At 39.5% G+C, this 14,324-nt stretch overlaps 1 protein-coding gene across 1 annotated transcript in view; it reads right to left on the reverse strand.

The window, feature by feature from the left end:
• Positions 1-1,027, reverse strand: part of LTK (leukocyte receptor tyrosine kinase) — a 92,798-nt gene extending 91,771 nt beyond the window's left edge. Inside the window, exon 1 of the mRNA XM_066321234.1 lies at positions 716-1,027. Within this exon, the coding sequence (XP_066177331.1) occupies positions 716-758 (43 nt within the window). The 5' untranslated portion in view covers positions 759-1,027. The remainder of the gene's footprint in view (positions 1-715) is intronic.
• Positions 1,028-14,324: the final 13,297 nt, after the last annotated feature.

Below are 14,324 nucleotides of genomic sequence, written 5' to 3' on the forward strand. Positions count from 1 at the left end.
CTGCCACTTCCCAACTTCTTTCCTGCAGCTTCCCTGCTCACATCTCTCCTTTTCTCTCCTACTGTCGCTTCTTTTCTCTTGCTGTACTTCAGAACCAAAGCTGACAGTGACAAACAGACCAGCACAAAGATCCCTTTCAAAACTTAGCCTGAGAACCACTTTCTAGGTGGCAGCTCATAAGTCCATTTTTCACAGCCCCAGTACTTACTCCTCTCTTCATCTGCATCCCTCATCTCCCTGCTTAGACAAAGCATCCTCCTCAAACTACACCTTTTCCTGTAAGCAAACTTCACTACTCCTGGAGCATTACTCTTACCTCCCTCTCCAAAATAACCCCAAAGAAAACAATCCAGCAGCCAGAGAAGCAAAAAGGTCCCAGGGTGTAGCTCTTAGTTTTATGCCAAACCTTTGTACAACGACTGCCTGCATCCAGCCTCAGAGCCTCGACAGCAGCAGTTTTTCTAAAACTACAGATCCCTATTCATTTCAGTGAACAAAATTTACTTACATTCAAGATTTATTTTCCCGCATGTCACCTACTTTACCTATGTTTCATGCCAGTACTTTCAATCCCCATCCCCTACTGTTCTGAAAAGAATGCTTTTCTGGTTTTAAAGGTAAAAGGGAAGGGGCAATGAAATAAGTCTGAGCCTCTGGGCAGAAGAGGAACTTTGCAAAAAAAGGAGATGAAAAGAAAGAAAAATAAGTTCCTTACCTACTGTGGTGACCCACAGCACCAGCTGTGGTAGCCGGTTCATGGCTCTGCGGGGTGCGGGCTGGTCTCACCCGGGTGCGCGGCTGTGGAGCCAGGTTCTTCCTGCGGGCTCCGCTGGAGCTCTGAGACCGGGCTCGGGCTCCTGCTGCCTTGGAGGAAAATTCCCACCTCCTGCTCGAGAAGGCTCGTATGGGTCCTAGAGCCACCCTCCCTTCCTCGCCTCCTCCTCCTCTCGTTTTGCATACCGCTCTGCACGATCAGCAAATTCACAAGGCAGTTGCTTCAGACATGAACACAACCACTTAGAAGTTTTCCGGCATTAATATTCACTAGGACCGGATGAATTCATAATCTTACTCGGCTGTTCCCCTCTCTCAGTCTTCCCTTGCAGCTGGACCAACGACACACACGAGACTCATGCACCCCCTGGACTAATCTCAGCTCATATTTAAGGCGATAGAGAGAATCCCCACGGCCTGGAATTGTTTGTAGTGACAACCCTGAAAGAGAAATTGGACCTATTTACACAACCTTGATTCCCACCTTTCTTCCCTTAGCGTCACTTGCAACCACTTAACTCCCGAGCAAGACAGCCTCTGTTGGAGACACACAGTGAAGCACAGCAGCAGCGCAGCAGAGTGTCAGTTCTCCACCTGTAAGCTTGGGCATTTGCTCTTCAAAGACTTAACTTTAAACTCTGTTTTCTTCTGGACTATCAGCATTTCAATTGCACTAGTGCACTCCACCTTCAATTTCTTTGCAGGTGGGTCTTTCCTTCGTGGGGAGTTTTAGAAAAAACTGATGTTCTTTTTATAATCAGAACGCATTCCTTATGACTAATTCCCCAGGTGGATACTCTTACTCTGAATTAGGGGTGCTTTAGTCCAAATTAGCATAATTTATTGTGGCAGTTGTAGGTTCCTATTTAACAGGTAGTACCTGAGTCTTGAGTAAAATTCAAAATGTAGAAACTGGAGAGATTTGGAGCTGACATGAACTAAAGCCCTTATACGTCTGGTGGGCCTGGCACTTTCAAGGCAGAAGCCTGCATTCTGTGTTTAATTGTGGTTCATAGAATAGACTAAAAATTAAATCAATTTACTTAACCTTCTCTCAGTCTTCCACCAATATCTATGCAGCACTCAAGGGTGGACTTTATTTTTGTACTTAATCATTTATTTGTATCTACAAAATCACTTTTTGTTCAGCAACACATTGCTACTTTCAGTAGATTTAAAGAGGCATATTTTTAAAACAACCTGGATGGTCTGGATCTAAACATCATTCTGAGGCTTTCCTCTATGGCCACCTCAATTACCAAAGTGTGGTAGCAAGAAAGACAGACATTATTAGTTGTTTACTAGTTAAATTTACATAAACTGTCTCCCAAGCCAAGTAATAAAACAGAACCATTAATAAATAACATTATTTATAAATAAATTTATAAAAGAGAGAGAGAAAGAAAAATGCTGCCAGCTTTCCATCTCTTCAGAAATGAATGTCTTGGCTGAGGCTCTGGGATTGCAAAGCAGGTAATTTTTTATTCCCAACTGGTAAAAAGTAAAGGCATCTCGGAAAATTTCCATCCTTATCTAAACCCTCCCATGAACAGAAATGTAAACAATCTGTATCTTCAAAGAACTGGTAGCAGCAGAAGACACTGTTTCTGTTAATACTCAGTTTTAAGGAAATTTGTATTTATTTTCCATGGTTATGGAACTGGTTTTCATTTAGTTTGGCAAAGACAGATGAATTCTGAGGGTCATTACAGAAATGTGAGGCATTCTACAAGAAAGAGATAGATTCATGTGATGCTTTTAAACAGAGGGCAAAAGAGGAAGATAAGGTGACTAATCTCTGACCAACTGCCTCATTAGACACTTTTGAGAGGTTGAGTCTTGGCTAAGGAAAGTAGACCTTGGTCTACTGAAAGGTCCATAATTAATCCTCAGCAAGATAATTCACATCTGTCAAGCGAAGGATTCACCCAGACCAGACAAAAACTGTTATTTTAGGGAATCAAAGATTTTATAGATAAAGGACAGGACACAGAAAAACAAATGTTTCACAGTGAAAACCATAAGATATACAGAGTATGAAAACAATAGAAGTCAGGACAATGCCAAGCATTTGGAAGTGGAATAGGAATTACAAGCAAGTGCCACTCACCAACAGTGTGCAAGTGATACAAGAGCATGCATAGAAAGGGAAAAAGCCCAACAACAACAAGAAGAGAATGGCAGCAACACAACTAATGCAAAGGAAATTAGGAGCAGTGGACAATGCTGTATCATCAGAGAGCTGAACTGCCAGTCTGGAAGCAACTGGGACAATTGCAAGCTTTTAAATTGGGCACTTATGCAGTACAGCACTGCCAGAATCTGGACACTAGCAACTGAAAAAAACCACTGGTCTTAAATAATGGTACCATCTTTGGCTCAGCAACACAGGAACCACCTAGTGGAGCCTGGGAGAGGGAAGCAGAAGTGCTTATGCTGTTCTTACATCTGTCTGAGGGCACCCACTATTGCAAACACAACACAGAAATCTGACCCACCTCAAAAACATTTGAAACAGGGTTGCAAGACAAGGTCCTGCCTTGCTACCAAGAAATGCCTCAGCACCGGAGGGAGATGAGGCACTTAGCTGCTACATAAGCAGAGCTTCAGTAATGAAGGTCCAGTTAGTGCCATAAAAAAAAGTTTTCACTTACACAGACACTCAGGGGACAAAAATTAGAAATAGTGGGAAATATCTCCCACATAAAAGAAGAAAGCAATGATTGGTCCAAAATGCATTTCTACATTGGACACCAAGCAAGGCAAAATGTTCATGTAGCTCCAATGGGGCCTTTGAGAGATACTGTTCCCTCTTGGGCTGCATGGTACATAGAAATATATAGCATATTTTTGATAGCATCTCCAAAGTCTGTGTCATGACATTTCCATCTAAGAAAAATAAAAGAAAAATGCAGAGATTTCATAAACTTTGCATGAGAGTCAAGCTGTAGGCCAAAAGCTAAAAAACATTCCTTATGATGGAAATAATATCCATCAGAGTAAGGTGAATGGGGTGAGATGGTACAGACTGGACATGCTTAGATAAAGGAGTACAGAATTACTTGAAACAAACACAAAGCATGTAAAGAAATTTATGCTCAGTCAGCCCACCTTAGCATCCTGACTACTGGCCTACAAAACTCTTTAACAGACACAGGATGTGACTACCACAAAAACATCTGGAAATCTGAAGATATCAACCAAAGATGTCTTAGTGACAAAGTGTCTTAGTGACAGAGATGGTATCTAAGCATGAAACTAACTTGTCCTTGGATTCTTCTACTGACAATATTGATGATATTTTTAAAGTTGTATAGTCAGGCTTTGAGACCAGTCAGTTATCCATAGAACAAACTTGGTGTTAGTGAACATAAATAAAGAAAGAAGATTTGGCTTTACTCCATAGCCATTAAAGCTTCATGTCTTCATGCATGGAAGAACTTTGTGAGCTGAAACTCATCATAAAACTCTTTACAGCCTAAGGGACCTGGAAATTCTCAGCCTAGTCTTTCCCACAAGCAAAAAAGCTAAAAAAGTATTTTGGTTTCAAATGTATGATTTAAATGTTCCATAAAAACTAAGCGAGATCTGATGATGGTTAGACACATGATTTCTGGAGTACTTTACAAAGGAACTATGGAGAAAATATATCCAGAATCAGATTTTATATTTGTTGCACACACAAGCTCTTAAAGAAAAAATATCTATCTCATGTCAGACAAGATGTGAACTTTGATTGCTACAGACATCGCCAAGGGTACACACCTACAAAACGTGGTTAGGACCAATGCCACAGATAACACCAGCTGTTCTCAGTCGTGCATAATAACTAAAACTCAGGCTTTACCCCTTAAAATTATAATAGGTTAAAAAGGGTCAAATTTGATTGTTAAGTGTGACTTTGTTTCAATGCAAAATAAATCCTCAGACATCAGGAAAAAAACAGTGTTAAACCTACATGCACAGAACCATTTATGGATTTAAAAATCTAAACAGCAAGTTTGAGGAAATTGTTGTTATGCTTGTTACATAGGACAGAAAGAGAGGTAAAGATGTAGGTGGTGAAAGGAGGGGCAAAAATCCTGATGCCTTAGAGCAAAGGCAGCATAGATTTTTCACTGCTGCAGGGAGAAAACAAACGTATTTGTGTCCTAAACCATCAAATTCATTCCTATGCAGAAGAAAATCTAAGACATCATTTGTCCATGACAGTACTATCCTCACCACATTTTAGAGTACCTCTGTTAGTAATGACTGACAACAAGGCACCTTTAATGAACATGAGATTTAGCAGTTTGCAGCAAAGTACGTACGAGGCATGTCACTCACTCTAAGTCCCCATTATTTCCAGCACAACAGGTCAGTAAAAAGCAGTGTCAAAATAATAAAGCACCTACAAATGAAAGATGATAGAGGCCATATTCAGCCCTGTTAAATCAGCATGGCACCAGCAAAGCATAACTTGTCATTTGCTGACATTTCATTCAATGGAAAATTGAAAACAAGGGTGTCTGTGCTACTAGGAATGGATGTCAAGATCCCCTGGGGACTTGCAGCTCTCTAAGGAGACAGATGAGGAAAAACAGCAATCCAAAAAATTACTTAAATTACCTGGAGGCCATGCAATTTGCCAAAGACAGAAAACTCATATCTGTGAAAGTAAAAGAGACAAAACAACAGAATGGATGCCAAGACAGTTCAAAAGTCACAGGAGTGTGTCACAAGGAAGGCCACCCTGTGGGTCATTAGCTGTGTAACATTCCCAGGAAACTGCATCTTCTGAACAGCCTGCTACATACATTCAGAATTACTGACATCATCTAGCAACATATACGACCAGAACTTCCTAAGAGCCTATGGATGAAAAAGCATTCTTCTTTTAGTAGCACCTTAAGCTCACAGAAACCTGAATGACTCACAATTTCTTACTGAGATCCAGAGTTTGAATCAAAAACATTCCCCGCAGCAATGGCTAAACCATCTGCTCTTGCAGCAACATCATAGAAAGGCACTTTAGTGTCTCCTACAAGGGCCTGATGTTATGTAGTGCAGAAACCAGGTATGAGGGATAGCTGGATCTCAGCAAAGTACCACAGCCCAGCCACAGAGCAATTCTTCATTGATCTGTAAGGGAATTCAGAGTGGCATAGGAATCAATATGCAACATTTTTGTAAACACGGAGACCACTTCACCTGATGTTTTCACTATCTGCCTTGGTCTTTTTTAAAGAAACTGTCAAGAAACTGCTGTAAAAACTTTTAAATAAAAAGACAGTGACTATAAACAAGCATTTTAATAGCAACATTAGTCGAGTGGTCTTGATTGATGGTGTGGATTACGCAGGTTAGATGAGTTCAAAGAGAATGTGTGTTGCATTTTTATTTTCTATAATATAGTCACAAAATTTTATTCAAATTCAGAGCCAGTCATTCCTATAACCAGCCATATTACTGTTCAAGTAATACAGTTTTGACAGTTTCAGATGATATGGTGCCACCACTCTCCAAAATTAATCATTCATTAGTGTTTCATATATATTTCCAACATTCCAGCATGCTTATCTATTGTTCCAGCTTTGCATACTCTTGGATTGATTCCATATGTTACTACTTATGCAGGTGAGTCAATAGAATACCAGTTGGACTGTACCTCAAGGATCACTTGGCCCAAACTTTATTGGCAAATGCACTGTGTAGATGAGATGGCCCAACACCCTGTCCAGACAAATCTAAAAAATGTTCAATGCTGAGGAATATACAACTTTCCTGGGGAAATTATTCCAAGGGCTGACTGTTCTGGTAAAAAATTTTCCTCTAGTGTCTAGTAAGACTCTCCCCTGAAGTAACTTGTACCAATTACTCCTCATCTTCTCTGTGTGATGCCTTGTAGAGTCTCTCTTGAAAAAAGAGTCTTCTTTTAGCCACCCTTTAAATACTGGAATATAGTTATAAGGTCTCGCTTAAGCCTTCTTTTTTCAAGGCTGAACAAACCCATCTTTCTTAGCCTTTCCTCACACAGCAGGCTTCTCAGTCCTTTGATAATCTTTCTGGACCTTCTGTGGACCCTCTCCAGCCAGTTCACATCTTTTTTGCATGGCAGGGACCAAAACTGAGCACAATATTCCACATGTGGTCTTCCAGGCCCTTTTAATGTCTTGTTAAAACCCATGGTTTTAATCTCAATATATTCCTTTAGGTCTAACAACGCATACAAGATTCAGCTTCTATATTGAAAAGCCCACAAAATTCTGTATTACAAGCGGACAGCACTGAAGAAGTCCAAGCAGTTGATGAAACCACACTTCATCAATTCTGACTTTCTCAGTGACAATATCAATAGCAAAGTATCAGAAGCAGTGCAGACATACAATAGGTGTGCCTGAATTCAGAATGCCATGGAAGACTGAATTGTACAAACTCAGCTTGGAGGCAGAAAACAAAGTCTTTGCTCTCTCTTCCTTTTCATTATGAGTCCACCTATCTGTCTGCCTCTCCTGGTTGAAAAATACAACTATGAGTGTGACTGACATTTATGCAATGGGGTTTAGGGAAAAGTTCTTCTCACTTGCATCTGATGACTGGGGATCAAAATACAGAAAAGGACTTTCAAAAGATGGTAGGAAAAAGGGCAGGAAGAGAGAAAGGAATTTATATACTTACTGTTCTGAATTGATCGTGTGGCTAAGTGGTGTGCAATTTGCACTGCTCTAAGGAATCAAGACCAAAATTTTCTTGAAGAATCACTGAATTTCTCTCATGTCTGAATTCCTCCAGGAATTCTTCCAGTATTTAATTCCTGGGCTATGAGGAGGCAACTACCTGCTTCATTCTTAGGTATGTGGCACAATATTTGTAGTTGAGTCACTGTCACTCAATCTGCTGCATCATCATCATGTGCACAATTGTACCAAGAGACAGATGTGGCAGATGATCAGTGTTTGAAGTTTGCTTTGCTGAGGATCAACACAAAGCCCAGCAGAAAGCAGTGAGGACAAGGATTAGTAATGCCCTTGCCTACTCCTTGCCACTCCTACCTCTTGAGGTAGAGCAACATGTCTAACAGTGGTGCCTGCTTGTTATTTCTGAGACTTTCAAGGGTGCCTTACAGGTGATCCTGCCTCAAACAAGTTCCTTCAGCAGCTTTGGTAATATACACACAAATATCTCAGCCCTTACAAGCTTTTTCCTCTAGAGGCTGTTAATGCATCTATTATTATATAAAGCTTCCATCATAACAACAGTTTCTACTCAGCCTGCTCATTAGTGACCTCCTAATGATATCATAAATCTAGTTTCTGCATAGGCAGATATTTACTATCTCCACAGATTCCTTCAAAATCTTTTCCTTTCTCCTGTGTTCTTTTTTCTCCTTATTCCACCAATGAGAAAAAAAAATATTCATAGTGATCAAGAACTTCGGTGTTCATACATGTGGGAGGAAAGTGCTTTTTCTTCTTTCTTAGAAGAAATAGAAACTTGAACCACAAAGATACAAACAGGCAAGTCTTAAAGGCATTTAGATACCTAGGCAGACAGATACACAACTGGTCCCTTTATTATCAACTGGATTTAGGCCTTAGAAAAGGCAAGCAATGAAAATAGTCCCTTCAAATGTTACTGTTGTCAGTTAATAGAAGGACTCCTGGATTTTTTTCCAATTTCTGACAGACCTTGATCTGAAGGGTGCTGGATTTATGGCCTGAGAGAGAGCAGCTCTGGGAATTCTGAAAAAGGATTTACCCTCCTAGGCATACTTGAACAACACTAGCAGCTTACAACTTTTGTGACATTTGTGACAATAAGGGCACAACTGTTAAGAGTGACTGTAGTCTCTACATCCATCCAACTAGTAGCCTCTCTCTCTGCCTGCTCTGTAAATCTGTTGTCTTTTGTATCATATTGAGTTGTTACTGTGGTTTTCAATCCATCATAGATGTGTTTTATACTTTCCATCCTAAATGAAAGGCACAGCTCTGCAACTCGAAACTAAATACAAGGAAATATGAACAATTGGGGGTGAAAAAGAAATTTCTACCCAGTCATGCCATTACATGACATGTCCAGTTCATCTTCTGGTTCAGGATAAAGGACAGAAAAATATAAGTCTATTTTCACTGAGCAGACATCAGATGTCAATAGTCAGTTCAAAGCCATCATCTGTACTAATCCTTTAAGAGGTGTTACCTCTGTGGGACACAGAACTACAGAGAATACATCTCATCTCCTACAAAATTTCCATAAGATAATATTCTAGACACAAGGCTATTTTTGCAGTCCGTGAGTGCAGCTGTGCACTTGATTCTGGCAATGCTGCCTTTAAAACTACCGACTTTAGTGCATGCTGTCACTTGCCTCTTGTAGCACTGAATGACTTTCTGGTTCCTAAAGCATCTGCTGTAAGTACAACAATCACATGGTGGCTTAGAAGGGCTGTAGATGTTCCTAGTGAACTTCACAGCTTGGTATGATCAGGAAAATGCTCTCATCTACACTCAGAATTAATCACTTGCAGCAATGGTCTTGGATCTTACTGTCTTGGGTTCATATGACCTCCTTGGGCCCAGCTACATATATAGGCTATGTGAGCAGGTAAACAACACTGAGTAAAATGCATTTGCAGTCCTCAAAGGCTGGTCTCTATTTTAGCATTTTTGGTAGAAAAGTTAAATCTCAAAATATCACTGAGCAAGATTAATCCAAATACCATGATCACGAGCACCATGATCATCATGAATGCAATCATAATGACTTACACAGAGCCTTTGATGATCCCATCCCAATACAGTGGCACCTGCGACCCTGAATAGGATTCAAAAAGCAATCTAGACAGAATATTTTTGGTTGAAGTGTGTCTTAAGAACTGCAGAAAGAAACATAACACAGAGACAAGCCAATGTTTAGTACTGTGCTGTACATTAAAAGAGTATCCAGAAAAGCAGATTAAAGAAAATAGCCACAGAATAAAATTACATAGGGCAGCATGATAAATTCAAGCTAAAGAAGGTATCCAAAAGCAGTAACAGCTGCCATCATTCCATCTGTCCATGTTCTATACAGCACACAGGTAGGCTGAAAAACTTTGGTTTATAGAGGTGCAAATAAGAAAGTCATCACCAAGCAATGCTGTGATAAATCAGGATGGTGGAGGGTTAAGGAAGAAAGGGGCAAAAAAATGGAGGCAACATAAACAAAGGCCTGAAGGTCATACCACAGCTTGTCATTTATGACTCCGGATTTCTGCTGGATGGTCGTTACAAGGCCGTCAATTCTTTATTAACAGTACACGGAACCATGCAGAAATTCAGTCTGATGTACTATAGATGTTTTCATAGCTACTGAGGATACTGTTTTTCCCTTTGATGAGGAGCAACTCTGTATCAGTACTCTCTGGATACATAGCTAGTAAAAACTACAAGCTGTACCACATGTCTCCATGCTAAATATTCTGTTAAGAAAGAGGAAGATAATCTATTTCAAGACTGAAGTTCTACATCTTTTCTCAGTTGATCCTTATTCAGTGTTGTCAAAGCTCTCCCGAAGATTTGTGTTGTGTTAGAGATCTCCTCATGGCCCGGTTATTCAGATTGGAAGAAATGACCCTATGTGAGTATATAATCCCTGTAGATTCCAATTCTCGAGTTCAAGTGTGCATAGCACAATATAGACAGTCTTGAAAATGAAAATAAATATTGAAATGCAATATAAACGACTGACAGTTGACGTGTCTGTCACTATTTATACACACAAATCATAGAGTGGCAAGTTTCAGGGACCTACTTTCTTCTCCATGATTACTCTGTTCTGCAGCAACCTTCCAGTTTGTCAAAAGCTAATTACCACAGTCCATAAAACGGGCTGCACTGATTGTGTTGTCCTCTGTTGTAGGCCTCCAGTTTTCAGAGATAATGACATTGTCTGTATATCTCTCCTAAACCAGACAAGAAACCAGGAAATGCATAGAAAAACAGCTATTAGTGTAGATTATTGTAAGATATTCTTAAGGTAAGTCATTACAGCAACCTGTCATATCTCCTAAATTATAAGGGACATCAGTAATTACTCTTAGATTTCAAAGGCTTGGTGAACATAATGACATACATTTGTATTCTGCATGCTTATTTTACTGAAATGAGATTCTCAAGCTCATTAAATAAATTCCGGAATTTTCTATCATACCAGGAAAAGACTTAAGTGTCAAAAAGAAAATGTAGCTGGCCATAAGGCCAACTTCTGTTATAACGTCTGTTTTTTCATGATTTTCTATTATACTTCATTTTCAGATATATTGTAGAAAACGAGTGCTAAGGCTGGTTTGTACTTTGCACAGAATAATCAGCCAGAGTCTTTCCCAAAAGCTGTGAATATAAAGCAAGAAATCATTTGGCCAAGCGTCAAATACTCAACAGGTCTTTCTCCTCAAAGAGCAAGATGCCTTGCATAAGAAATGCTTTGGCACAGATTCTGGCTGTAGCAAACAAAAATTATTTTTCAAATTTGCATAGCCCTGATTTTATAATAGGGCTCTTTTGAGGACCATACACCACCACCCCACTACCTCCTTGGAATTCTCTCACAAAACAAAGCCTGCTCCAACTCCAGCTTTTAAAAAGCAAGTTTCTCCACACTCACAGCCATTACAGGGATCTGATATTGCAAGTGTGGTTACACTGGGTCTGGGTGCACACTAATAATGGTTGTTAAAGGTGTCCATCTGATTAGTGGGAAGCAACAGACTATCAATTCATGCAGAGGAACCACAAACAATAATTTTACCTCAAAAATTACCTGGTGTAGGCAGCCAGGTGAGGAAGCTTGTGCATTAATAAGCAAGTACAATATTGTCTTCTACATCCTCAAATGCTAGGAAAAGCAACGGTGGTTGCAAAATGTCTTCACAAACTCTGTCTGCTTAAATGGTATTTGCTCTGAGTGCTATAATACTCTGGGTTAAGTGTTCTCTTAAACCTATGTGAAGGTATTTTCTTCACCAGTTCAATCCAAAAGGCCATGCACTCAAACCCTATAACTTCTTGATGACCTTGTCATGTGCAGATGGCAGTGGTTTGGATACCGTGTAGGTACCAAAGTCAGAAGATAACCGAGTGCACCATGTTACAAGCCATTTAAGAAAATAATTAAACCCCATTTAGGCAATGTTGCAAAGCCAATCTCCCCTAAGCTTTAGTTTGTCCAGAACACACTGCTCCACACTGAACACAGCAGACATGGAAGACAGACAGCAATGGAAAAGAGTTTCATACAGAAAAGACATCTGTGGCCATGGCACCTGAATATGAAGCAAATACACACCTCTCAAGGAATGCCAAATGATCTCTCATATGCCCAGATCCAAATTAAAGCTACAACAGACTGAGGGGTCGCATCAGCTGCTGCTTGTGGATATATGCCATTGAAGAACATCTCCCAAGTCATCTCTGAGGAAGAAAGCTGCAGGAACATTCTAAAGTGACATTTGCTTGGTCAGGTAACAAAGATGATCAGAAAACAGCGCAGAAACTCCCAGGGTTTTGATAGTATCCTTCGCTAACAGCAGCCTGAAATGAAATGGCTGAGCTGAACTTTTCTGACACTGTCCAATCCAGGACTAACTGTAGGAAGAGTGAAACTTCTCATCAGCTTCTCTGAAGGTTTTATGCTTCACCACGTGAGACAATAGATATTTCTGCAATCCCTTAAAATTTACTCTGGAAGGATACCACAGTAGGTAACATTTACAGAACTACAAAAGTCAATTACCTGATTCATCATGCAAAAACCAAGTTTCCTTGTTGCAGACAAAGAGTTCCTTTTAGCAAGGTGTTTTAATGCATGATTAGGAGGGATTGCATCTCAGGTTTTATGGACTACTCTTACTGTATACATTTATTCATATCAAAGATCTCTATTCTGAAGCTGAATAGCAACTGATTTTGGTGTAAGGTTTCTGTCCCCATAAACCTAATTACTGCATGGTCCTAAAAAAATTTACTTCAACACCTGCCCATGTTTTCCACCCAACTCCTACAGTTTCTACATCTGTAAGCTCTTCTTTTCTCACATCTTTTGCAACAGCTCTTCCAGTAACACATTCAAACCTCACCATTTAAAATGAAGCTCCAGAACTTTGAAATCCTAGTACCCAATTTAGTCTCAGACCGATAGTAAATGTTGCATGTGTCTGCATCTGCAAATAAATATATAAAAGAAGGCAAAGAAAAGTTGTACCACAAGTTTATACAAACTCACATCGTAGCTTTTACTCATCATGCCCCTGAGTTTCATAAAGCCAAATTTCTTTCTGATGCAATTTCTCTACAGCTAACATAAAAATCCCATCAGAGTTGTATCAGACCTTCCTTTTCCTCTTGTGCTTGGGCTTTGTGGCAAGTAAAAGAAAGCAACTGTGAGTTGTTGTCTTTCACACAGGAGGGGTAGAAGTGGAAAAGTTCTCTTGCAGGAATACACCAAATGACTCATGTAATTACAATGCACAGAAATTATCAAACTTTACATTTCATGAAAACTTTGCACTGTTAGAAAAATTAGGTGGGTACATAGTTTTAATACACTTATATAGGCAGAAACAAACCCACACAGAGATCTTAAGAAACTTTTCCCAGCTTAAATAACAGGTCATAAAACAACAATGAAGTGAACAAGAAATAGAAACTTCTTAAATTTGTCTCTGATTTGCTTTAGGCATGGGGCTTCAGTCCATTACTGACATAGATCCCATGCAAAACCAACAATAACAGGGAAAATGGGAAAGCTCTGGTCATACTTTCAGTCAGTCATGATTTTCTAATAGGGAGTAAAATTCATGTTTAAGAAAATATTTTGGGGGTTGAAATTTATATTAGGAGTGCAAAGTTTATAAGTATTGTTTTTAGGTGAGAAAGGTGATCTGGTAATTTACTTCTTGGTCCTTTTCCACCTAATACTACAAATACAAACTCATGTTCTGAATGTTTAGCATTTGACAGATGGTTCTACCTTGAGCTGACCCAACTAAGTATTATCCAGTAACTAAGGAAAAAATACTCGTGGGGCTTTTTACTTCTCCATTGTCTCCAGATTTCTCTTAATTTCTCATTGTTGAACAAGAAGAATACAATAACTTGCCCAAAGTCATTAAGCTCACTGTTTAAGGAATGCTTAGCAGTAGTAGGTTGTTTATTGACTCAAATGCTAAATAAAACATTTGTAGCAGTTTTGATTACTTCCATTAATCCCTGCAAATAAGCTGATTTTATTTTTACATACTTTTGCATTAAGAAGAAAAAAAAAAGCCAAAATTCTGTCAGAGCTGTTCTATTTGTGATCCTTCCTGCACCAAAAAGTAGTGGCTATCTTCCTGGAAAACCTCGTCTTAGGATCAGGTTTGTCGACTTTACATCAAAGAGGTTCACCTGTGACAGATTTGCTTCTAATACCACCGGGTAGTAACAGGCCAGCAGCATGTGAGAAAGCTTTCTTGGCAAATACTGTTTTTCTTGCAACAGGATTCTCAGGTGTAACAAGTCCACAAATGCACTGCTCTGGCACACCAG

The sequence above is a fragment of the Sylvia atricapilla genome, chromosome 6 (assembly GCF_009819655.1).
Source record: "Sylvia atricapilla isolate bSylAtr1 chromosome 6, bSylAtr1.pri, whole genome shotgun sequence".
NCBI classification, from domain to species: domain Eukaryota; kingdom Metazoa; phylum Chordata; class Aves; order Passeriformes; family Sylviidae; genus Sylvia; species Sylvia atricapilla.